The 26399-nt window shown below is 43.9% G+C and overlaps 1 protein-coding gene across 2 annotated transcripts; it reads right to left on the bottom strand.

Annotated features, from left to right (window-relative positions):
• Positions 1-4151: 4151 nt before the first annotated feature.
• Rab29 (RAB29, member RAS oncogene family) lies at positions 4152-9775 on the bottom strand. 2 transcript variants are annotated; one of them, XM_052200728.1, is made up of 6 exons: positions 9582-9775; positions 9203-9454; positions 7036-7107; positions 5977-6158; positions 5034-5155; positions 4152-4755 (listed from the first exon to the last, which is right to left on the bottom strand). In XM_052200728.1, exons 2-6 carry the CDS (start codon positions 9324-9326, stop codon positions 4641-4643), a joined length of 615 nt encoding a protein of 204 aa, XP_052056688.1. In that variant the 5' UTR covers positions 9327-9454; positions 9582-9775; the 3' UTR covers positions 4152-4640. The 2 variants fall into 2 exon arrangements, with proteins under 2 accessions (XP_052056688.1, XP_052056687.1); XM_052200727.1 differs by having other exon boundaries at positions 9203-9775.
• Positions 9776-26399: the final 16624 nt, after the last annotated feature.

Genomic DNA, 26399 nt, shown 5'->3' with positions numbered 1-26399 from the left:
CTCTCGGTAGCCAGCCTGGTTGGCCAGCAAGGCTGAGGCACATGCTTGCTGCCTGTTCAGCTTTGTATGTGAGGGCTCAGGCCCTCAGACTGAAAAGCACATTAAAACACGTTAAAGACTAAGCCTCCTCCCCAGCCCAATAGTCATATTCTAAGTATGTTACCAAGCTGGTTAGTTTTTTTTTTTAAATATTTATTTATTATATGTAAGTACCCTATAGCTATCTTCAAATACCCCAGAGGAAGATGTCAGATCTCATTATGAATGTTTGTGAGCCACCATGTGGTTGCTGGGATTTGAACTCAGGACCTTTGGAAGAACAGTGTTCGTAACCATTGAGCAATCTCTCCAGCCCCTAGTTTTTGTTTTTTTGTTTTTTTTTTTTTTCCTTGCAACTTGACACAAACTAGGGTATTCTGGAAAGAGGGAATGTCAATTGAGAAAATGCTTCTATAAGCCTGGCCTGTAGGCAAGTCTGTGGGGCATTTTCTTGATTACTGATTGATGTGGAAGGGCCCAGGCCACTGTGAGCAGTGCCAACCAGGGCAGGTGGTCCTGGGTTGTCTGAGAAAGCAGGCTGAGCAAGCCCTGGGGAGCAAGCCAGAAAGCAGCACTCCTCCATGGCCTCTGCTTCAGTTCCTGACTCCAGGTCCTGCTTGAGTTCCCGCCCTGACTTCCCTCCATGAGGAACTAGAAGCTGCAGCATGGAATAAGCCTTCTCCTCTCAGGCAGTGTTTAGTCATGGTACTTATCGAAGCAACAGAGAGTGAAGCAGGTTTATCAGCAAGGGAGCAGCGCCACGCCTGGCCCTAATCACTTTTCACTACGCTATACCTCTCACACATAGCAACATTTTCTTCTAACTCATTTTAGTTATTTTATTTTCTTATTTATGAGTGGGACAGAAGAAAAGCATCAGTTATAATTGAGTTCCTTCTTTGAAGCAATATTTCTTCATCCAATCTTCGTGTGTGCACGTGTGTGCACGTGTGTGTGTGCACGTGTGTGTGTGCACGTGTGTGTGTGTGTGTGTGTGTGTGCATGTAGTGAGCATGGGGGAGGTCAAAGGACAACCTTTTAGAAATCAGTTCGTTCCTTGATTTTGAGACAGGGTTTCTGTCTTTGCACTATGTGCTCCAGGCTACCTGGTTTGCTAGTCAGCCTGCCCACTGTTTCCACCCAGCATCCTGGCATTCGAAATGCTGGAATTGCGGGTGGGTGCTGGGCTTTTTTTTGTGGGCTCTGGGGAGAAAATTCAGGTTGTTGCAGTGTTTTTACCCTCTGATCTATCCATCTTCCAGGCCCTCAGTTCTTTCTTTAGTGAGGATTAGGATTAGAATGTCTACCAACTATGAGAGACAACCTAGACAGGCTGTCAAGCCAGCATAGAACAATGCTCAAAAAGTCAGCAAATGGGAAGGAAAGCATTTCTATCTTTTAAAACGGTCACAGCCATGCTTAGTACATGCTTGCAAACTCAGCAGGAATCAGGAGTTTTAGGCAAGCTTGGTCTACATGAGACTCTGTCTCAAAAAAAAAAAAAGCACAAACAACAAAATAAAATGGTTATATCTTCAAGCAATATTTTTTTAAATTAAGAATTGAATCAGTAGCTGGGTATGGTGGTGCATGTCTTTAACCTCAACATTAGAGAGGCAAAGGCAGGAGTTTTCTGAGTTCAAGGCCAGCCTGGTCTACAGAGTGAGTTACTGGACAGCCAAGGCTACACAGAGAAACTGTGTCTTGGAAAAAAAAACTAAAACAAAAAAACAAAGAATTGAATCATCACAGGCCTAAGCGACCAGTAGTAATAAGTCAATAGTATTTACACTCCTTTAAAACAAGGTCTTGGGTTGAGGCTATAGCTCATTTGGGAGAATCTTTGTCTAACATGCATGATGCCATTGTTTGATCCCTTCTCTATAAAGACTGGATGTGATAGAACGCCCCTGAAATATCAGCATTTGGGAGGTAGAGGCAGAAGAATTAGAAGTTTAAGGTCATTTTATGGTTACATATCAAATTTGAGACTGGTCTTGCAAGAAGGAACCAAACTGAAGCCATTTTGAATAAAACTTCCATTTTGAATAGGACTCAAAGTTTGAGTTCCCAAGACTTCTCTGGGTAACTGGCATCCTGCTTGGCAGAGAGACATGAGTGCTAGGCATGTCTCTCTGACACAGTTGAACAACCAATGGGAACAGGACAAAGGTACCACAAAGACATGCTCCTAAGGGCCCCTCCTTCCCTAAATCTTGATTGGTGGGAAAATGTCACTGTAACTTGGCACAGATGTTTATGAATTTTGGGCTTAAAAACTCTGTTGCGTGGCTGGTGAGATGGCTCAGTGGTTAAGGTCACCGACTGCTTTTCTGAAGGCCCTGAGTTCAAATCCCAGCCACCACATGGTGGCTCACAACCATCCCTAACAAGATCTGACGCCCTCTTTTGGTGTGTCTGAAGACAGTTACAGTGTACTTGTATATAATAAAATAAATAAATTGTTTTAAAAAACAAAGCAAAACTCTGTTGCATTCTGGTTCCAGGTTGCAGTTCAGCTCCTGAGTCTGTTCTGCGTTCCTGATTGATCACTAGCAGCCTGAATACAAGAAGTTTCTGTCACCTGTTTACATATGATGAACATTTGAAGATGCAGTCAGCTCCCTGTCTGTACTGTTGTCTTTTTTTGCTGTCTAATTAAATTAAAGATCTTATTTCACTGGACTCTGGAGACCGCGTGTGTTGTTTTGGGTTTTTGGACCCCGGCAGTCTGATACACAAGACCATGTCTCTAAAGGCCAAACAAAAAAATCCTTTCCATTTTCCCAATACTCTTGAACTAATAGTATAAAACAGCCTGTTAACAGTTAGCACACACAGGTTTAAAAAAAAAAAAAAGAAAAAGAAAAAAGAAAAGCTTGCTGCCCCAGGACCCGCATGGTTAAATGAGAGAACAGACTCCCGTTGTCCAGTCCTGCTCAAATCTTTCCACCCAGACAGGACACATGAATAAATAAATGTGATTTTAAAAACAATAAAAACAAGCTCTCTGACCCTCTTTTCTCTCTCTCTGACCTTTCTCCCTCTCTCCTTCTCCCTCCCCCCTTCCCCCTCTCCACACATTCCTGGCTGGCCTCCCCTTTTTCTCTGTTCTTCTTTGTCCTCTCTCTCTCTACTCCCTTCTCAAGCCCCCCTTCCCATGACTCAAATAAACTCTATTTTATAGTAGAAAAATAGAATAAATAGGATAGGATAGGATAGGATAGGATAGGATAGGATAGGATAGGATAGAATAGAATAGACAGAAAACAAAGGCGGGATTCCAGAAGCCAACAGGAGAGGACAGAGGACTCGGTCTGGGTTTGGGGATGACATCTCTCTCCATCGCCCAGGCTGCTTCACTCTCCCCGTGCTCCAGTGAGACGCAAACACCATTGATGCCAGTTGCCTGGCCTTTGGGCTTCTCTCTCTCTTTTTGTTTTTGTTTTAAGATTTATTTATTTATTATATGTATGTAAGTACACTGTAGCTGTCTTCATACACCAGAAGAGGGCATCAGATCTCTTCATGGATGCCTGTTAACCACCATGTGGTTGCTGGGATTTGAATTCATGACCCTCAGAAGAGCAGTCAGTGCTCTTAACCGCTGAGCCAGCTGGGGAGATGGCTCAGTGGTTAAGAACACTGGCTGTTCTTCCAGAGGTCCTGAGTTTAATTCCCAGCAACCACATGGTGGCTCTCAACCATCTGTAACAGGATCTGACGCCCTCTTCTGGCATGCAAGTATACATGCAGATAGAGCACTCACATATATAAAATAAATATTATTATTATTATTATTATTGTTTTTCGAGACAGGGTTTCTCTGTGTAGCTCTGGCTGTCCTGGAACTCACTCTGTAGACCAGGCTGGTCTCGAACTCAGAGATCCACCACCCGGCTGTGTGAGTCAGTTCTAACACGTGGGCCCCTGGGACTGAACTCAGGTTTTCTGGTTTGGTGGCAAGTGCCTTTACTCACTTAGCCATCTTGCTGGCCCTGAGAATTATTTTGAAACCCAGATACTAGGGCTAGGATATACATCAGTAGCAATGTGCCTGCCCAGCATGTACAAGGCCCTGCGTTTAATCCCCAGCACCACAAAACACAATGCACAAGTGATAGTTTTTATTCCTTCCCCAAAACTCATCTTATAGTTGAGGAATGAGGTGCTCATTGTCACACAGGAAACACTAACTATAGTACATGGGGCATCAGCAAGTCACAGACAACACCTGGGAACAACACAAATGCACACAGGTCCCAGGTAGCCATTCCCAAGTCACAGTAGGGCTCCTTTCCAGGCAACTGGCAAGAGACAGGTCAAATATTCTCTTTTTTTTTTTTTTTTTTTTGATTTTTGTTTTTTTCGAGACATGGTTTCTCTGTATAGCCCTGGCTGTCCTGGAACTCACTCTGTAGACCAGGCTGGCCTCGAACTCAGAAATCCACGTGCCTCTGCCTCCCAGAGTGCTGGGACTACAGGCGTGCGCCACCACCGCCCGGCTGGGTCAAATATTCTCAACAGGACATTTTTATGTTCAACCAACAGGAAGAGATGGAATGACGCAGAGACCCAGATGGAAAAGGAGTCGAACAGAGCTAGCAGCACGTCCAGCCAGAGGAGGCCTTGGTCTGGAGACTGATGTAGTTCCCTTGGGTGGACAAAGACATTACATCTTCTCTGGAATTGTTCATCATCTTTTCAACGAGGACTCTTAAAAAAAATAACAAAAAACAAACCAGAAAACAAGAAAAATGAGCCCAAGAAGGTAGGTGGAGAAAGGATATATAGCAGACATTGTGCTATCACCAGGCAGCACTGCACAAAGCCACAAGGCGTAAGCACCTCTTTGTGCTCACTTATCTTAGGGAAGATGGCATCCCAGTGGCTTAATCTGTACATTTTCGCTCAGAAATCATAAGAGAGAACCCATGGGGCCACAGTGGACAACTGTTTGTGTGCCTGTCTCTGGAGCACTAGGAGCAACTCACCTCATGGCCTCATTAATATTTTTGTTCTCCTTGACTGATGTTTCTGTCCAACCCGTGAAACCGTTCTCTTTACTGAACCGGTCAATCTGGTCCCGGGTCACTGCCCAAGGGGAGAGATCACTCTGACAAAAATAAAACAAGTGGTAACACCGCAATCTTCATAGGAGTCTGTGCATTTAGAACAGTTTTCAACCAATGGCTGAGAACCCCAACATCTAAAATCTACAGTCAACTTCTTCCTTAAAAAAAGGTCACTCTCAGGGATGCCCAGATGGCTCAAGCTCTTCCAGAGGACCTTGATTCCCTACACCACCAAGTCAGCTCACAATGTCCTGTAACTTCAGACCCATGGATGCAACCCCCTCTTCTGGACTCCTTAGATGCCAGACACATACATGGTGCACAGACAGACATGTAGGCAAAACAATAAATTAGGGAGGAAAAAACAAAACAAAACCATTTCTCAAAATCTCTTTAAAAGAAAGAGGAGGTGACTCTTTCAACTTGAAAGGAACAAACAGGTATGCTCATGTGTTGATGGCCAGTCATGGGGTGCTAGTTATAGCACCTGGGCAAGAGAAGTGAGGTTATGCCAGGCAGTGGTGGCACACGTCTCTAATCCCAGCACTCTGGGAGGCAGAGGCAGGTAGATTTCTGAGTTCGAGGCCAGCCTGGTCTACAGAGTGAGTTCCAGGACAGCCAGGGCTACACAGAGAAACCCTGTCTCGAAAAAACCAAAAGAGAGAGAGAGAGAGAGAGAGAGAGAGAGAGAGAGAGAAGCAGGATTGTGAGTTCTAGGCCAGCCTTGGTGGATAACACAGGAGCTATTTTTAAAAACTAAACAAAACAAGGTGGACATGCTCAGAAATACAGGGCCTTTTAGATAACTTTACTCTGCCCACTGAGAGATGCCAGGGGTCAGTTACTTAAACTGGCCACACACCTTGTTGGCCAAGAGCAGGCAGGGCACTGGCTCCCCACCGGGCAGTGTGAGTTTGCTGTCCAGATCCTGTTTCCATCTTTGGCTGTTGCTGAAAGTAGTGGCATTGGTGACGTCAAACATGATGACACAGGCAGAAGCATCTCGATAGTAGAGTCGTGTCATGGATGTGAAACGTTCCTGCCCTGGAGAGAAGAGAGAGCTCTCAAGCAGGTAATTCTGAAGGTGAGCACCTCTGGGACCCCAGGACCCTCCCTTCACTGGAGGTAAGGCATCTGTGTATATGGTAGGGAAGACCCCTCTGTCTATCCCATTAAGGGATTAAACTCAGTCATTTCCACTGCAAGAGTCTGTATCCAAACTGTGATGTCCAAATCCCTGTCTGCCACTTCTATCTGTGTAACTTCAAGAAAATCTGGCTGAGCACTTCAAATCTGTCCTGTGTAGAGTAAGATAAAAGCTTTCACAACAGGGCTCGTGAACCAGTAAGTCTGAACTATGAAGAACAGCATATAATAAGGGTTCATCATAGCCGGACATGGTGTCGCACGCCTATAATCCCAGCACCTGGGAGGCAGAGGCAGGCGAATTTCTGAGCTCGAGGCCAACATGGTCTATAGAGTGAATTCCAGGACAGCCAGGGCTACACAGAGAAACCCTGTCTCAAAACAAACAAACAAACAAACAAAAAAACCAAAGGAAAAAAAAGGGTTCATCATTATCATTGTCCCTAGTCCCTATTTTCTGGAGATCTTGTTTCTCAGTAAAGTCAGCTGAAGATCTGGCACCCACTCTGCTACTGGGAGAACATCCACCTTTGGATAATCCACCACCTTAGAAGCTTTTCCACCCACGCACAGATGGCACTATGTCTCTGTCTTTGGAGCAATACATCTCCAAAATCATCTCAAAAACTCAGAGCAGCTCAAACTTGTAGCTTCAGGAAAGAAAAAAAAATGTCATCTTTGCCAACTCATATTCATCTTCCCCCTCCCCCCACTCCAAACAGCTTGCTGGTTAAATAATTCCTTCCCTCGTTACTGTCTGGGTTTCCCACTTTACCTGCAATATCCCAGAGCTGTAGCCGCACCATCTCTGAGTCAGACCACTGGAGAACCTTCAGAGCAAAATCCACTGAAAATATATGAATATTATACTTTCATAAAAACATGTCTTTACAGTGGTTCTGTGAGTGAGGTGAAGGTATTTGTCACCAACCCTGACAACCCAAACCTATAACTGTCCTCTGACATGTGTACATGTATGCATGTCCACACATACATGCGCACAAAGTAAATGTTTTTTTTTAATCCCAGCATAAGCTCAGATCAAATAAATATACAGTGACAACCCCAGGATCATGACACTCCAATTAGGTTTAAGCCTTCAGGAGATGGAGACGAACCCCGAGGTGTGTCCACACGGTTAGGACACACAATTCATACTCTCCAAAGGGGCTTCAGGGCTTTCTCGTCTATCAGATCAAATTATTTTACACTGATTATCTCCATGGCTAGGAACAAGAAAGTTATGGGAATGGTTATGACAATTATCCCTGTTCTCAGGTTAAATGGTTTCTAGGAGGCTTTTTAGGGACAGGTTCTCAAGGAAAGAACGAGGGGGGAGATGGAGGAAAGGAAGTTGAGGTAGATAGCTTTGTGTCTTCCACCTCAACTTCACTGTTCATATCTAATCAAATAGTATTATGAGAAAACACAGTGAAACCCTCTGTATCCTCCTTAAGGCTGTGCCAATTATGTCCGGCAGGTTCCAGTTAAGTAAACAAGATGCCAGAGGTCGATACATGGATGTTGCTTAAGAGCTATGCTGATTCCCCCATTGGTCTGCAGATGCCGAAACTTCTTGAGATTGGGCTGACCAGCTATTCCAGGGGAACCTCCCAAAGTTGTGTAGTACAGCCTAGCTTCTACTGGAGATCCTCCTGCCTCAACCTCTTGAGTGCTTGAATTAAAGGTAGAGTCAACCATACTATGCTGGGAAAGCTATTTGTTAAGGAGAAAAACAGAATCATTTCAGTATGGAAATATATTCTTTCTTCTACATCTATGACAGAAGACAAAACATGAAAGAATTTATAATAAACCCTGGGAAAAACAAACAAATCAAAACTTGCCAGAATCAATTATATTCATACTGTAGGAAAACTAAGACCACTGGTAAAAATTAATTTACAGGACATTTTTAACTGAAATCCATGAGATAAGGACTTGTATTTAGGAGGGGGGGGCAAAGTAGTCAGGAAACAGTCTTTGAAACGTTAAATCCTTAATTTTGCCAGATACTTCCGAAAAATTAATTAAAAATATTTTATAGTGTATGGTCGTGCCACAGGGCTCCCGTGGAGGTCAGAAGACAACTTTTGGGAGTCTCTCCCATCAATCTTGTGGGATTAGGGAATCCATCTCAGACTTGGCATAAAGCATCGGTACCCACTGACCCATCTTCTCTCCTTTGCCCTTTGCCAAATATCCTTTTCATTTCAAAGTAAAGAGTTAGTTTAATAAGTCTTCCATCTGTACACTGGCACCCACTTTCGAAATCTGTGTGTAATTAAGTGTAATTTTACTCTTTCATATTACCACCTTCTTAACTACCTTCTACTTGTGGTGGTGTGTATTTGTGTGTGTGAGGACTGGGGTCGGGGGAGGACGGACAGTTCAGTACTGGGAAATAAATGAATTAACTTTTAGTGCTTCTTTCTCTCTTCCTCCCTGCCTTCGCCAGTGTGAAAGAAGATAGACCACTCAGGGTGTATTTCACATTCTCTCGTGAATTCCTCACATTTCCCACGAAGTTCACGAATTACACCATAGGGCTCATCGGACCTGACCAGAATCTGTCCTCTGGTCTTCCCCACACCCGGTCCTTCTGACTGCTTAGCTCCTGGGCTTTCCTCCTTAGGTCAAGTCGGCTCTTTCCTCAGCACCCGTCCGATGCTGGTAGGAAGCAGGGTAATTGCCTCAGCCTGCACTTGAACCGGGGTTCAGCTGCCTTGGCTCACTGGAGAAATTGCTCTGGGCAGCGCATGGCTCCGGGAGGGCGCTGCTCTTTGATGTGAATAACCTCGGCTCAGACCTCTCCACCTTCACCATCTTTCACCTGCATACTTTGGCCCTAACTTTTGAAAACCCCTTAGACGCGACCTCATACCCAGAGACTACTGGCTGCAAGCCTTGAACCCTGCTCCTAGCCACCCGCGAACGCTCACCTCCCACAGTGGACTTGTAGTGCTTGCTGAAGCTGTCCTGGGAGTAGCGCTGGACCAGAGACGTCTTGCCCACGGCGGCGTCCCCCACCACCAGCACTTTAAACAGGTGATCTCGGCTGCCCATGGCTAGTGGTGGGGAGAGGTTTTTGTTTGTTTTTCCGGGAAGTCGCTTATTTTAACCCCTTTGGCTCCCGGGTTCTCTTCCAACTGAAGTCAGGCATCCCCACCCTCGGTTAGTTGAAGCTTCTCTGACTGGAAAGCAGAAAAGGAAACTTTTGCACTCGGCCTGGACGCGCTTCCTCCCCGAGCGGCCGCAGCCTGGGTGGGGCGGGTACGAGCTCGACCCCAAGCGGTTGGCACTTTCCCGTCAGGGACCTACGAGCAGCTCGCCAGCCTTGGACCGTGGCCAGCACCTTGCTTGGAGAGGTACAGATGGCCTAGACCCTTTCACCGACCGCACACAAAATTGGGGATGTGCAGAATCCTTGTCTCGGTCCAGCCTCTGGCGGCGCACTTTCCGTCTTCCGTCAAAAGTGTTGGCAGCCCCGCGGCTCAGAGTACTACATTTCCTAGTGTGCCTCATGGTAAGGCGACCAGACCAGTGTGGCGACTTGCCGCGTGCGCTCTTGGGAAATGTAGTTTCCTGGTTTAGCTAGCGCAAACTTACATAAAAGTTTTACGGTTTTCAAATTTTAAAGAATTAGAAATCTATTTGAAAACAGTTCTAAAATTCGGCGTGGAAGCGCAGTCTTGTAATCCAGGCCTTGGGGAGATGAAGACAGGAGGATCACAAAATCCAAGTTCATCCATCACCTTCTGCAACAAGTGTGTTTAAGGACCCCTGACCTCACCAGTTCTTCCCCCCCAGGCCAAGACAAGAGGTTGGAAGCAACTTCGGGCCACCTTGCACTACATAGACTATTCTCTTTCCTGTTTAAATCTGTCCCCTAGATGCTTGCTTTCTTTCTTTCTTTCTTTCTTTCTTTCTTTCTTTCTTTCTTTCTTTCTTTCTTTCTTTCTTTTTGTTTTGTTTGTTTTTTGATTTGGTTTTTTCGAGACAGGGTTTCTCTGTGTAGCCCTGGCTGTCCTGGAACTCACTCTGTAGACCAGGCTGGCCTTGAACTCAGAGATCCGCCTGCCTCTGCCTCCCAGAGTGCTGGGATTACAGGCATGCACCACCACCGCCCGGCCCCTAGATGCTTTCTTAAAATCACATTTTAAAGATTTCCAGATGCCTTTTCTTAACCATATTTTAAAGGTTTTATAATGAAGATAAGCTTCTCCATTAATAAAAGTTCAGGTTCCAAGTGAAGTCCATTTCCTGCTGTCTTAACTACAGAGTCAAATCTCGTGCCTTGTAAAGACGATCTCATATTTTCCATATGACCAATAACAGGCACATTCAGGGACATTTGACCAAGAGATCAACCTTTAAAAAAAATCCATGTCAAAAGTCAAAACACGTAATAACTAGCTATAGCAATAGCAATGCAGAATATGCAAGAGACAGTTCCTTGTTGACACTTCCACATTCTCACACCAGCCACGCATACCATTTGAGTCCCAGGGCATTTCATTTTGTTGCTGCTATTGTTTCTGAATACTCATAAAATGATTGGCAAATATTTTAATTTTCCTACCTGTAATTTTCTTCTGCCCTGCCTGTCCTTTAGATAGGAATTGTGGCTAGTAGAATAAGCTTCACATTTTTTTTTTTTTTTGGCTGTGTTTTGTTTGAGAGAGGGTTTTCTGTAGCCTAAATTGGCTTGACTTCCTACATACAACTTTGAACTTTTAATTCTATTGTAATACTATCCAGTTTTGTAGTTTGGGGGATTAAATCCAGGCATGCTAGGCAAGTCCTCTACAAATGGAGTTACATCTAGAGCCCTTTTCTCTTCTCCCTCCTCCCTGTTCTCATCTTCTCCCTCCTCCCCGTTCTGATCTTCTCCCTCCTCCTCTTCCTCTTCTTTCTCTTTTCTTTTGACAGAATCTCTGTAGCCAAGGCTGGCTTTGAGTTCCAAATCCATTTGCTTCTATCTCCACTTCTACCCCCTCCACAGGAGTACATGCACACCATAGCCAACTTGTGTGTGTAGGTGTGTTGTGTGTGTGTTTTGTGTGTGTATATGTGTTGTGTGTGTGTACATGTGTGTACTCACATTTACATGGGGGCTGGTTTCTTCCATCACTCTCTCCCTTCCCCCACTATTTTAAAAACTGAAAATTTAAAGTTAGTAAACAAAGAAATACTTTCATTACAACATTTCTCTCTCTCTCTCTCTCTCTCACCTATCTATCTATCTATCTATCTATCTATCTATCTATCTATCTATCAATATTGAAGTTCTCTGTTCCAATCACCACTTTTGCCAGCCCGGCTTCCTCTACTCAGTTTTTAAGGATTGCATTAGCTGTTACTGTTTTGACATGTTTGGCATTTATTGCCTTGTGCTTTTGTGCTGCTGTTTCCTCTTTCTTTGCTCCAATTCTCTGGTGATCACTTTTTAAATTTTCTTTTCAGGGATCTCCCCATCCTATCCCTTTACACATTTCCTAAAGATTGGTCTCTGGGTTGATTATTCTATAGTCTTTAGAGTAGTTCTCATTGCCTCAAGTATATCTGTTATCACTTTGTTTTGTATCTCCAAATAATTATGTTTAGTATTGAGAAAGGAACCTCCTAGCTGGGCGGTGGTGGTGTACACCTTTAATTCCAGCACTTGGGAGGCAGAGGCAGGCAGATTTCTGAGTTCAAGGCCAGCCTTGTCTACAGAGTGAGTTCCAGGACAGCCAGGGCTACACAGAGAAACCCTGTCTTGAAAAAAACAGAGAGAGAGAGAGAGAGAGAGAGAGAGAGAGTGAGAGAGAGACCTCCACTTGGAGAGATCCACCACAGACTTCCTTTTACACATCACTGCAAAAATCTCATTTCTTGTCTCTCCCACCATTACAGGGAGGCTACTAGCCTCATCGTTCATACAGAGTCCATATTTTGAGCATTATTAATTCTTTTTATATACATCCATTCATCTCAAATCTCAATCCTTCCTTTTAAAAAGTTAGTCACCACATCCTTATTCTTAAAAACTTTTCTCGATGTCACCTCTGAGGGTCTAAACCAACACGGGGAATCATTCCTGTTGTCGGTTGGTTAGCAGAACTAGATGTTAGGACCCACCCTATTGCTGAAGACACCACATGCTTTGATTGCAGTTCGTAGAGAAGTCAAGCTGGAACTGAACTGGAAGCTGCATCTCTGCCAGCAGGGGCGACACAGGCTGCTGGGGAAGGGGTGTCACTGATGGTGAACCCTATATGTGTGCTACACTCAACTCTAAGCACGGTGTGTCCAGTGGTGCAGTAAAGGTGTGACTGTTCTGGGGACAACCAGTCACTTGTATTGTTATTTTTACTTTATGTGTATGAGTGTTTTGCCTGCATGTATGTCTGTGTACCACATGTGTGCTGCTCTCCATGGAAGTCAGAAGAAGGCATGGGATCCCCTAGTAGCTATCATAACCAACTGTAGTTACAGATGGTTATGAACCTTCATGGAGTGAGGTGCTGGGAATTGAACACTGGTCCTCTGGAAGGGCAATAAATGTTCTTAAATGTTGAGTATTTTTAAATTGGATTTGAGGCCAGCTTCCTAACAGGCCATTCATATCTCTTACTGTAAACCTTGTCAAAAGCCTGTGGCTGAGGACACCTAAGGCCAATGGGAAAACTACTATTGTTGTTTTGCAAAATGGATAAGTTGTGCCTGTCAAACAGCCTTATAAGTACCTATATTTATTCCAACTGATTAGTGCTGTCAGTGTTGGTATGGGATGCTTCTTACAGTGGGTGATGGTTCATTGCAGAGATCTCTACCTGGTCAACGGGCTGAGAAGTGATGGGGTACCTATATTACCCCAATCAAGGCACAGGGAACACGCTGCACAAAAGGTGATAGAAAGAACAGAAAAACTAAAGGAAGAAGTAGGTGGGCCGTTGTGTAATTCTGTCTTCTAGCTGTTGTACTAATGAACACACGAACGGCAGCTGAGATCCTCTGTACAATACCCGCTAAGACTGGCCCCACTAACAGTCCGTATGGAGCAGGGAGCGACTCATGAAGTCCTTCCATTCCCCTAGGAATTGGCAGCTAATGGTGTCAGGGGAGAGGTGATTTGTTTGTTTGAGACTGGGTTTCTCTAGGTAGCCCTGGCTGCCCTGGAAGCCTCTATGTAGACCACTCAGGCCTCGATCTCACAGAGATCTGCCTCTGCCTGCTTCTGCCTCTAGAGTGCTAGGATTAAAGGCTGCCACACCCAGCAATGGGCAATATTTTTCCAGTGGTGTAGCCACTGGTAAGGTGCCCATGCTCCTGTAACTAAGCTCTCCATGGTCCGGCAGGTAAACCTGATTCAACCCTTGTGGGTACCACAAAGATGAAGAATGAAAATGGGGATTGACATGAAAGAGAAACAGAGTCAGTGGGAGTGAGAGTGGGAGTGAGAGGAGAGGAGGGGGTTATTATGACCAAAATAATGTTATGTATGTTTGTATGCATGTATGTATGTGTGCATGAATATACACACGTATGTATGTATGTATGTTGCACACATGCATGTATACATACATGTATGTGTATATGAATATACACATATATACGCATGCATGTATGTGTGCGTGCATGTATGTGTACAAGCATGTATGTGTGTATGTATGCATGCATGCATACATGTATATATGTGTGTATGAATGTATGCAGGTATGTACACATGTATGCATATATGTGTGTATGTATGTAAATGTTATAATAAGTGCTGGGGAGAATAGAGTGATTATTTAACATTCATTAGGCCATGGGTTTAATCCTCAGCTACCATAAACCAGCTGTGGTGGTACATGCCTTTAATACCAGCATTTAAGAGTTAGAGGCAGGAGGATTCAAAGTTTAAGGTCATCTTTAAGGAGTTTAAGGCCAGCAAAAAACAGAGAAAAAAAAACAAACAGAAAATGTCAGGAAAAGGAGATGAAAAGATCCTATCATCCTAGCTTTATCTACATGGCACAGCCTAGAGTCACCTCAGAGGAAGGCAGTGAGGATTTATCTAGATCAGATTGGTCTACCTGCAGGCTTGTCTGTTGGAGGACTGTCTTGCTGATTGGTATAGGAGGGCCCAGCACAAGAACCCCGTGGTTCTTGGGCAGTTGGATGTAGATGTAAGGCTCGCTATGCACCAGCCTGGGTGGGTTATAAGGCAGTGTCCCTACATAGTTTTTGTTGTCCTTCTGTCACTGGTAATGGCGAGTGGAATAGTATGCAGTCCTACTCTTGGGTCCTTGCCTTGACTGTGAGATGAATAAATCCTTTCCTCCCCTAAGCTGCTTTTGATCCGAGGATTTTATCACAGCGACAGGATAAAACTCAAACAGCCAGCTCAAATTAGGACAACATTGATACGGTGATTCTTTCAGTTTGAAATCACTTTAGGAACCTGAATCTTCAGGAAGTGCCATTCGATCAAGCTTTTCCTGTATGCAAGTCAGTCAAAATAGTCTTCAGGGTGGGCTGTCCTTCACAAGTCAAGGCTACGAAACAGCCTTGGTCACTAGAGACTGGTCACTAGGGTGGTTTGAGCCTCAATAAGCGCCCTCTGAAGCACCTTCCTTTCCCCCAGCGTCTCTGCCCTGGAGACGACAGCTCCTTTGCCTAGATACCCACTCATTCTCTCGCCCCTCCCCAAATGTGCATTGCCTTTTGTCTAAAATGAATACCACCTCCCGCTCTCATCAGTTCTTTGGCCCCTACTCTCTTGTTCACGTAAATTTCTATTCTTTGACTTTTGTTAATCAGCCTTTATATAAACTGGCCTCTCAGACCAGGTTAAGCTGTCATTGGAAACTCTAGTGGCACCGCTGGCTAACAGAACTTACTTAGAGCTGAGGTTGGGAAAACAGATGTGTCTCACCCATACTGAGCAACCCAGGGATGGGTTCAACACTCTCCATGACCTGAGGACGTGTTGTGCAGTCATATGTTTATTTTCTCTTTAATTCACCCCAGAGAAACTTCTCTAAAGCGTTATTGTTTCTTCATTGTCAACTGACCGTCTTTCCCAAACTGACCAGCCATTCCGGAAGTATTCAAAGTTTTCTATGCACAGGTTCCATCCTCTTAACCAACTTACCAACTTTATCTTGCCCAGTCTTAAGTGGGAATTGCCCTCTTCCCCAAAAATGAGGTCCTTTATGTTTTTTTTATTTTTAATTTTTTTGTTTTTGTTTTTGTTTTTTGAGACAGGGTTTCTCTGTGTGTCCTGGAACTCACTCTGTAGACCAGGCTGGCCTTGAACTCAGAAATCTGCCTGTCTCTGCATCCCAAGTGCTGGACTTAAAGGTGTGTGCCACCATTGCCCAGCTAATTTTTAAATTTTTAAAAATTTGTTTGGTAGTGTCCTATTATGTAGCCCTGGATAAGTTGGAATTTACAGAAATCCTAAGCCTTCAAGTGCTGAGATTAACTACCCAGCATAAACTACTACAGAAGTCTCCTTTATCCATGTTGTCACACACACACACACACACACACACACACACACACACACACACGTCTCCACCTCACCCCGCCCCTTCAGGTCTCACTATCCAGGTGCTTGCTGTTTGATAAGCAGGCACTCTACCACTAAGCCATACTCTCAGCTTCTAAAGCCCAGCTCCAATTTTGACGTTGTATATCTACCTAGGAAGTTTCACCCATTGAAACATTCTTCATGCTTTCTCTACACAACTAAATCTTCCTATACTCTGAAAGACTCAAATTTACTCTGCCAGTGGTAGTACAGGTCTTTAAATCGAGCACTTGGGAGGCAGAGGCAGGCAGATCTCCGAGTTCCAGGACAGCCTGGTCTATAGAACCAGTTCCAGGACAGCCCAGGGATAGTAGAAAAACCCTGTCTTCAACACCCCCCCCCTCCACTGCCCACCTGCTAAAAGAGAGTTTCAAACTTTAGCATGTTTAAGAATCCTCTAGGGTTTTGGTAAAAAGGCCTCTGATTCTGTAAGTATCTGTGATTCTCAGACCAAGTTCTAAATTGAGGAAGCCTCCGAGGGTCTGATTGAAGAAGCAGCTTTTCATAAATTGTTACTTTGGGGATAGAGAGATGTCTTAGTGGTTAAGAGCACTGACTGCTCTTCCAAAGGTCCTGAGTTCAAATACCAGCAACCACATGGTGGCTCACAACCATCCATGATGAGATCTGATGCCCTCTTCTGGAGTGTCTGAAGACAGCTACAGTGCACTTACATATAATAATAAATAAATCTTAAAAAATAAAAATTAAAAAAATTGCCTCTTGTTAGTGTAGCCAACCTTTCTACTTATGTCTTCTTCCATTTTGTTGCCATTCTGTTTGACTTTTGGTTACTTAACTATGTAACAACTGGGGTTTAGAAATGACTCAGCTGTTAAGAGCACCTGGTAGCTGTGCCTGAGGACCCAGGTTTTAAGTTCCAACACCTGCATGGTGGCTTAAAACCATCTGGTGGTGCAACCATCTGTAACTCCACAATGACTTCTCAGGCTGCTGTATGCAAGGTGGTGCACTTATGTGCAGGCAAAGCAGCCATACACATAAAAATAATAAAGTATTCAAGAATGTGTATATATATATATTTGAAATTATGTGACAGTTTGTAATTATTTGACTTACAGGTAACTAGCATGTTGCAAACTTAAAGCGCTCTTTAAAGGTTTGTGTTTGGGCCAGGGCATCTGGGAGAAGAACTACTTGTAGATTCATAAATAATAAAGGTTGGGGGGTCAGGTCTTAAGAGGGAATATATATAAGTCTGCTGCTCCCCAAAGTCACAGGGTTTCTGTCAAAAGAGAAATCATAGGCCAGGCTTGTAATCTCAGCACTTTAGGAGGCAAAGGCAGGAGAATAAGAAGTCAAAAATTCAGGGCTAGAGAAATGGCTCCAAAGTTAAGAGCACAGTCCACACTTGAAGAAGACCCAGGTTCTGTTCCCAGCATCCACCTGGCAGGTCACAAACTCACAACCTTCTGTGACTCTGCTTCGAGGGATTCAACGGCCTCTTCTGATGGGATTGGGTATTTTCAGGGTGGAATGGCCTCTTCTGGCCCCCACTGGCACCAGACACACAAGTGGCACACATACACTCGTGCAGGCAAAGCATGCGTAAAATTTTATTCAAAAATCAGAAGTTAAAGGTCAACTTTAAAGTCAATAACAAAAATGAAAGAGGCTTAATCTTACTTCTTAGATGGAGACAGGTGTCTTTCTTACTAAACTGTCATTCTGATTGAGAGTTGTAAAGACAAGACAGGAAAATACATTCAGGGCCTGGAAATCTGCGTTGCTCGTACAGTTCTGGAACAGAGTTTGGAACCAGGAACAGTGGTTGCCTTTGCACGGTCGCCATCATTCTTTTGATAGATGTCTGCATTCCTTGTTTCTCACTTTTTGCTTCTGATCTTTTGTTCTGAAATATGTTTTTGACTCTGCCAAAGAATACAATTCACACCAGCTTGTTCTTTCACTGGGTGTATCAAGGATGATGGCCTAATCTTGATGGTCAGCGTATGGAATTTAGAATCCCCATGGGAACATGGAGCAGGGCAGAGGTCCCCCAGCTCAGAGATAACATTAGAGAAACTGGAAATGTTAATAACAAAGAGTGTCTCCTCAACGGAGGAAATAAATACCCGTTTCCCACCCAGAAAGCTGCGAGTGGATGCTGCTAATGATCTGGTGACCTTTGCTATGGGTGGAGCCAGACCTCACCCAGGTCTACCAGAGTATTTATCTCAGATGCTCCCTCCCTAGATCTTTAGCTTTCAGCTAATAGAACTCATTCTTTGGGGAGATGTCACATACTTTATAGGCTGTTATGCTATCTCCATCAGAGACCACACCAGATCCTAGGCCCTTAAACTCTAGAACCTGTCTTCATGGTTAAATGTATTTTGTAGAGGAGTTTCTGTGTAGTCACTCTGTAAGCTTTCACTGTGTACCTGGAACTGTAATCATTATTGCCTGGAAACTTCTTCAAATTGTACTGTGTTTAAATACGCCGGCAATGTGCGGTTGCCTGGTGTCAGACTCTCTAGAACTTTGACCCAGCACCAAGTTGGGCTGAACTGAGTTTTTCCTTCTTGCTTCACCAGGTTCATTTCCCTGCCTGCCATGACACCCCACACCCCATGGTAGGAACAGACTTCTTGGAATGTCTTGTGGGAGTTTTCAGATTAGATTAAATTAGGTAGGAAGACCAAGATTACAAGTAGGTGACACCATCCTGTGGGCTGGAGGGCCAGAGGAAGAAGAGGGAGGGTGCTGAGAATGGCTGCTCTCTGCTTCCTGACTGTGGACACAATGTCACTAGTTTCTGTCACTCTAACTTCTCTGCTAGGATAGACTGTTCCCTGGGCCTTCCTGCAGAATCAAGGAAATCACACTAAATAAAATTAGTTTCAGCTCGATAGTGACATCTAATAGTATAGATTTCTCCATCTTTATAGGTTTCCAAATACCTTTTCTCATTTCTCCCTACCTCTGACTCCTTGGTACGGGTTCATGTATGGCGCTTGGTTATTATCTGTAGTCAATGTTTGTCTCCATGTATCTCTCTCTGCCTTTCTTCCTTCTTTTTACATTGCTGAACTGGAACCCAGAATCTCGTGCACATTAGGCAAGCATTCTGTGAACTACATCTTAGCTCTCTTAGGATTCCTTTATTTTTAATTTTTAATTTTTTTATTTTTTGTTTTTTTCCAAGATAGGGTTTCTCTGTGTAGCCCTGGCTGTCCTGGAACCTACTCTGTAGAACAGGCTGGTCTTGAGCTCAGAAATCTGCCTGCTCTGCCTCCCAAGTGCTGGGATTAAAGGTGTGCGCCACCACTGCCCGGCTCTCTTAGGAGTCTTATAACCTGAGATTATGCTGAGCTCAATATAGGATTCAGTAGCAAAGTGTTGCTATTTACATTAAAATTAAATGAAGTAGAATACATTTTAAGACAGTTCATCAATTACCTAGCCACTTTTTTTTGTAAAGTTTATTTTTGTTTTATTTGTATTAGTGTTTGCCTGAATGTCAGTGTGCTATATACTTGCAGTTCCTATAGAGACCAGAAGACAGATGGTTGCCCTGGGACTGCAGTCACAGCCAAGTGTGAGCCAACTTGTGGCTACTGGGAACTGAACCTAGGTCCACTGAAAAAGCAGCCAGTGCTCTCAAGAACTGAGCTATCTCTCCAGACCCCAACCTACCATTAAAATACCTTGGGCTAGCAGTTACTACATGGGGCAGCTCAGGTATTTTGATGGTTAATTTATATTTTAATTAATAGATGAATTATTTTGTGTATGTATGTATGCATGTATGTATGTGTACCTTCATGCATGTGGTCAGAGGTCAGTCCTGGGGACTCAGTTGGCTCCTTCCACTCGTTGAGTTTAGGGGATCAAATTCAGGTCATTCAACTCGAGTCACAAGCGTCTTTACCCACTGACTCATCTCACTGGCTTAGTTGATTTCTCCCTTTGTTCTTGCCATTCTGTTTTGGTCACTTAATTATATATTGTAGTTAACACAAGTAACTAGAGTATTGAGTGACATAACATCTCATGTTGCAGCCCATGCTTGCCTGAACTGTTTATACAAAATAAATAATTATACACTTATAAATATAGTTATATAAGATATTACTATATAGTATATAAATATAAATGCATGCATTTTATATATTATATAAATTACATATAAACATAATTATATATAAAATATATTTATATTATACAAGCATTATATTTTAATAATATTATTAAATAATAATATATTATTATAAATATTTTATATGAAATGTTATTATATATGAAACATATAAATACGTTACTATATGTTGTATACAGAAATATATTATATATAGCTACATTATATATTATATATACATGTATACATATATATATGTTTACATATATGACATATAAGGTGCCCCAACAACCTGGGTCCAGCAACCTAGAGGCAAAGGACAGACCCAGAGAGTGGAGAGGCTGTGGGTTTTCTGTAGGCATATAGCTTTCCTGATCATGTTTGTTTTGTTTATTTGCAGTGCTAGGGCTTAAGCCCAAAGTTCCCTACATGGGAAATAAATAAAAAATTACAATAAATAAATAAATAAATAAATAAATAAATAAATAAATAAACTAACCTGTTCTTCTGCCTCCTAGGCTATGGTACCAGGATTTGATTGGAGCCATGCCTAGACAGTACAGCATGTGCCTGGTGTGTCTGTGAGGGGTTTTCAGAAAGGAGTAAGGGGGAGAGTGGCGATGTACGTGAGGGGCGTCATCCCACCAGCAGAGGCCAGGAGAGAACAAAGGGAGAAGAATGCGGAGCCTGCTGGCCCATGACGTGTTTTAAAACAAAATGGCAAAGGTTCGATTTACCCAGTGATTAGATGCTTGGTGAAAGCCTGCCAGCTCAGAGAGGCCGAGAAAGCACCCAGCTGGCCTTCCTGCTCCACCGACTTCCCAGAAGGAAAGGGCTCCTTCTCCGGGCTGCCTAAATACCCTTCAACTCAAAGGCTCTCCTTTCTCTTTCCTCAGTTTTCTTAGGTTCACTCCCTGTCAACTGGTTGCTTGCTCTGTCTCTGGACATAAGGCTGACTTTATTTAACCCAATTTATAGAAAGCTCTTGGGTTAAATGTGTGTGCTAGGGCTGGGCCACACTACAACAGTTTTTTTTTCCAGTTTAAAATCTTGGGGTTCACAATGTGATCAAATATCCTGCAGCGAACTCATGCATCCTCTCTGCTTCCTGGTCTCCAGGGGTACAGCCGCTCTGCACCTCCATATTCCTGCCTCTGCCATGCAATGAAACCGTGAGCCGAACTAAGCCTCTCCTCTTTTAAATTGCTTCTGCCAGAAATTTTATCACAGCACAGGAACCTAATAGAGACATATACTACTTCTGTCACTACAGAAATTGCAGCAACTGCCACCCCAACCTTGGTTTTAGACAAACTTTCTGTTGGATTCCATAGCTGCCTGCAGCTATTACGAAGTGGGTAGCTGGAACAGAAGCTGAGGGATGGATAGGGAAGGTGAGAAAAGAAATAAGGGCTAAGACAATGTTTCACTGATCGAGGCCGGAAACTTTAATGGCGCCAGACCTTTTAACAGTTTGGGCAAACCCTTCCCCCCCCCCCCTCCAGACTCCAGGCTGAGTTCCGGTGGAAGTTGTCTAGCTTCACTTGGAGGTCCTCATTTTGACTGCTCCGGCAGCTGGGTGGGTCACCTGCTTAATTTTAGGAATTCCTAGACCTGGAGGAACAATGAACTTAACCTTCACTGAGCTTCTCCACCCTAGGATAAAAATTCCTGCTTTAACCTACTTCCCTATTATGTCCTAAAGGCAGATTCCTGCCTGAAGCCAGGGATTGTCCTTGACCAAAGTCAAACTCCGACCTAGTGCATGACTGCCCCAATATGGCTCTGTACAACTTTCACTCTGTAGCTTTGGCTGTCCTGGAGATCACTACTTAGGCTGGCCTCAGACTTAACAGAGATTTACTTGCCTCTGCTTTTTTGCTGGATTTAAAGGTATATGCCACCATTCCTGGCTTCCCTTCTTTCTAAATAACATTGCTTTTCTTCTTAAGAGTAAGCCAGCAACCTGGGCTAAGAAGACAAATTCTGTCTCCAAAAAAACAAACCAGACTAGTCCAGTCATCTCAATAGAAAGTCTCCCATCCAGGACTGTACGATTGTTTCCTCAAGATTAATAAAACCGGAAAGGAAAAACATTTTTGGCAAGTGCCTTCCTCCGAGGATGTGGTATGCATTCAAGTTGCTACTGCCAGGCAACTATTGGTGATGCCTACAGTATGCAGACAACCAACACTTGCCAAAGACATGACCTTGTACCAGACAATTGCCTAAGAGCATAGGGGTTTGACTTCAAGCATCCAGACCTTGGAGATCCACCGCTGTCCTAGAAACAAGCGAGGAAAAAATGCTTTGGAACTCATAAGGTGACCGACAAAAGGCTCAGCAGAGCCTGAAACGGCTGTGGGTCTTTTGCAAGCATATGGCCTAGGATCTCCTGATCGTGGGTTTTTTGTTGCTGTTGTTGTTTGTTGTGCCAAAGATCAAACCCAGGGTTTCCTGCAAAGGATTCAAGCACTTGACCGACTGAAACCAGTTCCAATCATAGTGTTTTGGTGATTGCTTTTGGGGAGAGGATGCAGTTTGGTGAAATGCCAGCCAAGCCATCACCCTGAGGCTCCATGACAAAGGTACCTAGGCAGATCCCTGAGAGAGAGGCTGTGGAGCTTAAGGGCTAGCTGCTGCCCTCTCTTCTGCCAGTTGGTGCCCAAATCTAGGGCAAGTTTTGAGCCTGGGTGTAGCTGGGAATCATTGAAAATGTTTTTACAACACTTGTTGACAGATTGACTCATTCATTAAATATCCTCCCTCTTGTTCCAAATAAGGACTAGAGAAAAAAGAGAGAGAGAGAGAAAGAGAGAGAGAGAGAGAGAGAGAGAGAGAGAGAGAGGCAGGAAACAGAAGCTAGAGAGTAATTGAGGCTTCAAAACCGAGTCCATGGCTGCAGCTGCCAGCAGGGCTTTGAGAGAATGGCACCTGTCGAAAGGTGGGAGGGTTCTGTTCTAGCTTCTGCTGTTCTTTGCATGAATGCATTTGCTCGGAAGTGAGAAAGCAGAGATGGTCTGTCCTGTAGGCCATCCACAGCGGTCCCTGAAATCACCCTGCCTAGGAGTTTGGATATACCAAAGGGCTATATGGGTTTATAAACATAGCCAAAAAAGTGTTGATCTATTTAGCATGGGTGACAAGAAGAGAAGCCTCTGCAGGCATCCTGGCCACACAACTTAGGGTTTCATATGGCAGAGGGACCATTCTTCCTGCAAAACTGGGTTCTCTTAGGTGTCTCTACTGCAGACTCGTGCAGCCAACCACCGCTGCCATTGAACTCTGAAGAACTGAACTTTCTGTTAGATCTCCCAGGTACCTCCTCATCAGCCGCTTGCCCGGGAAGTTTGTGTCTAGAGAATGATTGGCCTTTTCAGCCTAACATATCCGTTCTGCTCACAGACCACTGACATTTAGCCTCCTACATACCTTCATGACTTTACCAGTCTGAGTCAAACTCCCTATACGAAATGATTTCTAGGTGGGGCTGGGTTCCTGAGTTTTGGAAGATGAGGTTGGGCTCAAGGCCCTGGTGCATTTAACCAGTGCAAATCTCTGTGCAGCTGGTTGGTCCTCCTCACTGTGGGAGGCTGGGTGCCACTTCTGCTGCCCTCCTGTCTACTTCTTCATATTATCCAAGCTCTATATTTTGGATATTTTTTCTTTTCACTTTGCTTGTAAATATTCAACCAATTTAACCCATGTTCGATCATCATAATGGCAAAAGCTTCTGTTTGGGGAATTTTCTGTCTGCCCATCTGTCCCATGAGGAGGCACTGCTGCCCAATTTTGAGGACTTATAAACTAATTGTGATCAGAAGCTGGGATCCAAGTCTGTCTACCTCTAAATATTAGTATTTGAAACATTAAATTGTGACTGGGAGTGGTGGAGCGAGCCTTTATTCCCAGCACTCTGGAGGCAGAGGCAGGTAGATCTTTGTGAGTTTGAGGCCTGGTTTATAGAGTGAGTTCCAGGACAGCCAGGGCTGTTAAACTGAGAAACTCTGTCTTGAAACAAACAAACAAACAAACAAACAACCTCTAAGTTGTGTATGTGGGTTAGGAAGATTTCCCAGGGGAATGTATCTTCCACCTGTTCTCTGTGGAAGGAAATTCTGTTTCAGAATTTCCTTATTCTGAAAGTTGCAAGAAAACTCTTACTCACAAAGTTAAAAGAACAAGGGAATGATCTGACAGGGAAGGCAGCCTGGCAGTTGTTCCAGGATATTTGATTATTGTTCATAGAAAAACCTCATTGTTAGTAAAACATGAAAACCTAGAAAGGTACTGTGTTTGTCAGATGCGGCTAGGTGTGTCCTGGAGAGACAGTTTGGGTGTGCCTCTAGAAGCCTCCATTGGTAAGAATGCTAAAGAATGGAAATGCTCTGCTTATTTTAAGGCAAATTGCTTGGGAGAGAATTTCTGGTCTTTGCTCTATGGCCCGAGGCAAAATCATCTGGTTGGCCTTGTGTTGCCCCCACTGAGAAGGTGAAGCGGTTTGGGCCCCACTGACTTAGCTTGAAGCTCTGCCTTTGTGAAAGTGAAGTGGCTCAGCCTGCCAACGGTGTAGGACTGAGAGACTTTGATAGCAATTGGAAGTTTGAGAGCTCTGCACTGGATTGAGTTTTGGGTGTGCACTCTCTCTTTTGGTTTGGAAGAGTTTCTTGGAAGGAGCTCCAGGTAAGAGATAGGGATTTTCTCTTTGGGCTTATAAGAGCCACAGAGAAACAACTGGCAGGACCCGGGTGAAACAGGATTCTAGGAAAGAGAGCTAAGGAGCCCACTGGGTTTGGAGGAGCTCAAGAGAACGGTAGACTAGCTTGGTAAAATGACCCATATAGACTAGCAATTCAATTGTAGACTAAGGCTTGTAAATAGATACTTTGTATATAGTTAGGAAAACAAAGTTACTGCTGACTGAGCTAGCAGGTGTTTACATTAGCTCCCACCTCAGGTGTCATTTATTGGTATAAACATTAGATACATTTAAAAAGATCAAATATTATAGGCAGTCCTGTCTAGTTCGAAGTAGTGCTTTGGGTAAGCCTGATTCATCCAGAGAATTCTGGCTGTTGTCTTTCACCTTGATAGAGGAAAAATATAACCAAATGCTAAGCCAATGAGAAATACAGAAGGCAGAGGCGTGAATGGACACCCTGTGGGTTCTGTCCTACAGCATAGGAAGCACGGGGACACAGTGGTGATACTCTTGTCTTGGGGATAGGTCTCCAAGAGTCTTTGGGGCAATGGCTGATACCCTCTATTTTTCTGAAACCATTTAGCCTCTGCCTTTCAAATTCTGAGATTATAGGCATGTGCTACTGTATCTAGTTGGCTTTGTTTGTTGAGAGTCTGATATAGCCCCAGTTGGCTTCAGACTTGCTGAGGATGACTTCCAATCTGGAAATTCCTGCCTATACTTCCCAAGTGCCGGGGATAGCAGGTAAGACCACCACTGTGTCAGGGAGGGTCACATGCGTGCTGCAGAAGCACTCTACTGATTGAGCACACCCAGCCCTGGCCTTCTAACTTTTTTTTTTTTTGGTGGGTTTTTTTTTTTTTTTTTTTTGATTTTTTTTTTTTCCGGAGACAGGGTTTCTCTGTATAGCTCTGGCTGTCCTGGAACTCACTCTGTAGACCAGGCTGGCCTCGAACTCAGAAATCTGCCTGCCTCTGCCTCCCAGAGTGCTGGGATTACAGGTGTGCGTCACCACCGCCCAGTGCCTTCTAACTTTTTAAGAATGACAGCAATAACTAGACTGTGTAGTCATACATATGGAACTACACGTGAATACAATCATAACGTCTTTCAAATTATGTTTAAAAGTCATTTTCTTGATCAAACTGTCCTTACTTCTCTGCAGTTTCAGATTTATTTTTAGTCTCTTTTAATCTTCTAAGTCAGACATTTCCAGAGTAGTGAAATTAAAGCAGTTTATGTTTAGATAATGTAAAATGCAGGACAGTGCACCTAAAGTGCTGAATTTTAGCTGAAGGGGATGACCAATTTCAGGACTAAATTTAGAAGACCATCCCCTGACTGCTTGGCTGCCTGCAGGATTGGAAGGGTTGTCTGTAATTATGTTTCAAAAATATCATCCGAGATAGGCTGTGCCTGGCAGGTGTGTTTTTGAAGAATCCCTTGGGAATACTGTCTATTCCAAGAATCTGCTGGGAACTACACCAAGCCTGACCCCACAGCACATAGCATTATGTGATAAGAATCGCTGCTGAGTGCTTTCCGGTCTCTGAAATGATTCTTCAACAGCTCTGGTCCAGGACTAGTTGAAGTAGCTGTCTATCTTGGGCTAGACAGCGTGGGCCCCTCCCCCTCTCTGTGCATTTTATATTTGGATGGTTTTGAGGTGATGTCTCATTATGTGGCCATGGCTGGCATGGAACTCACTATGTAGACCAGGCTGACTTTGAACTTGGGGCAATCCTCTGGTCTTTGCTTCATGAGGGTTGG

Source organism: Apodemus sylvaticus, chromosome 12 (genome assembly GCF_947179515.1).
Source record: "Apodemus sylvaticus chromosome 12, mApoSyl1.1, whole genome shotgun sequence".
Classification (NCBI taxonomy): domain Eukaryota; kingdom Metazoa; phylum Chordata; class Mammalia; order Rodentia; family Muridae; genus Apodemus; species Apodemus sylvaticus.
Note: the sequence above shows the minus strand (reverse complement) of the source record. Positions and strands in the feature narration are given on the sequence as shown.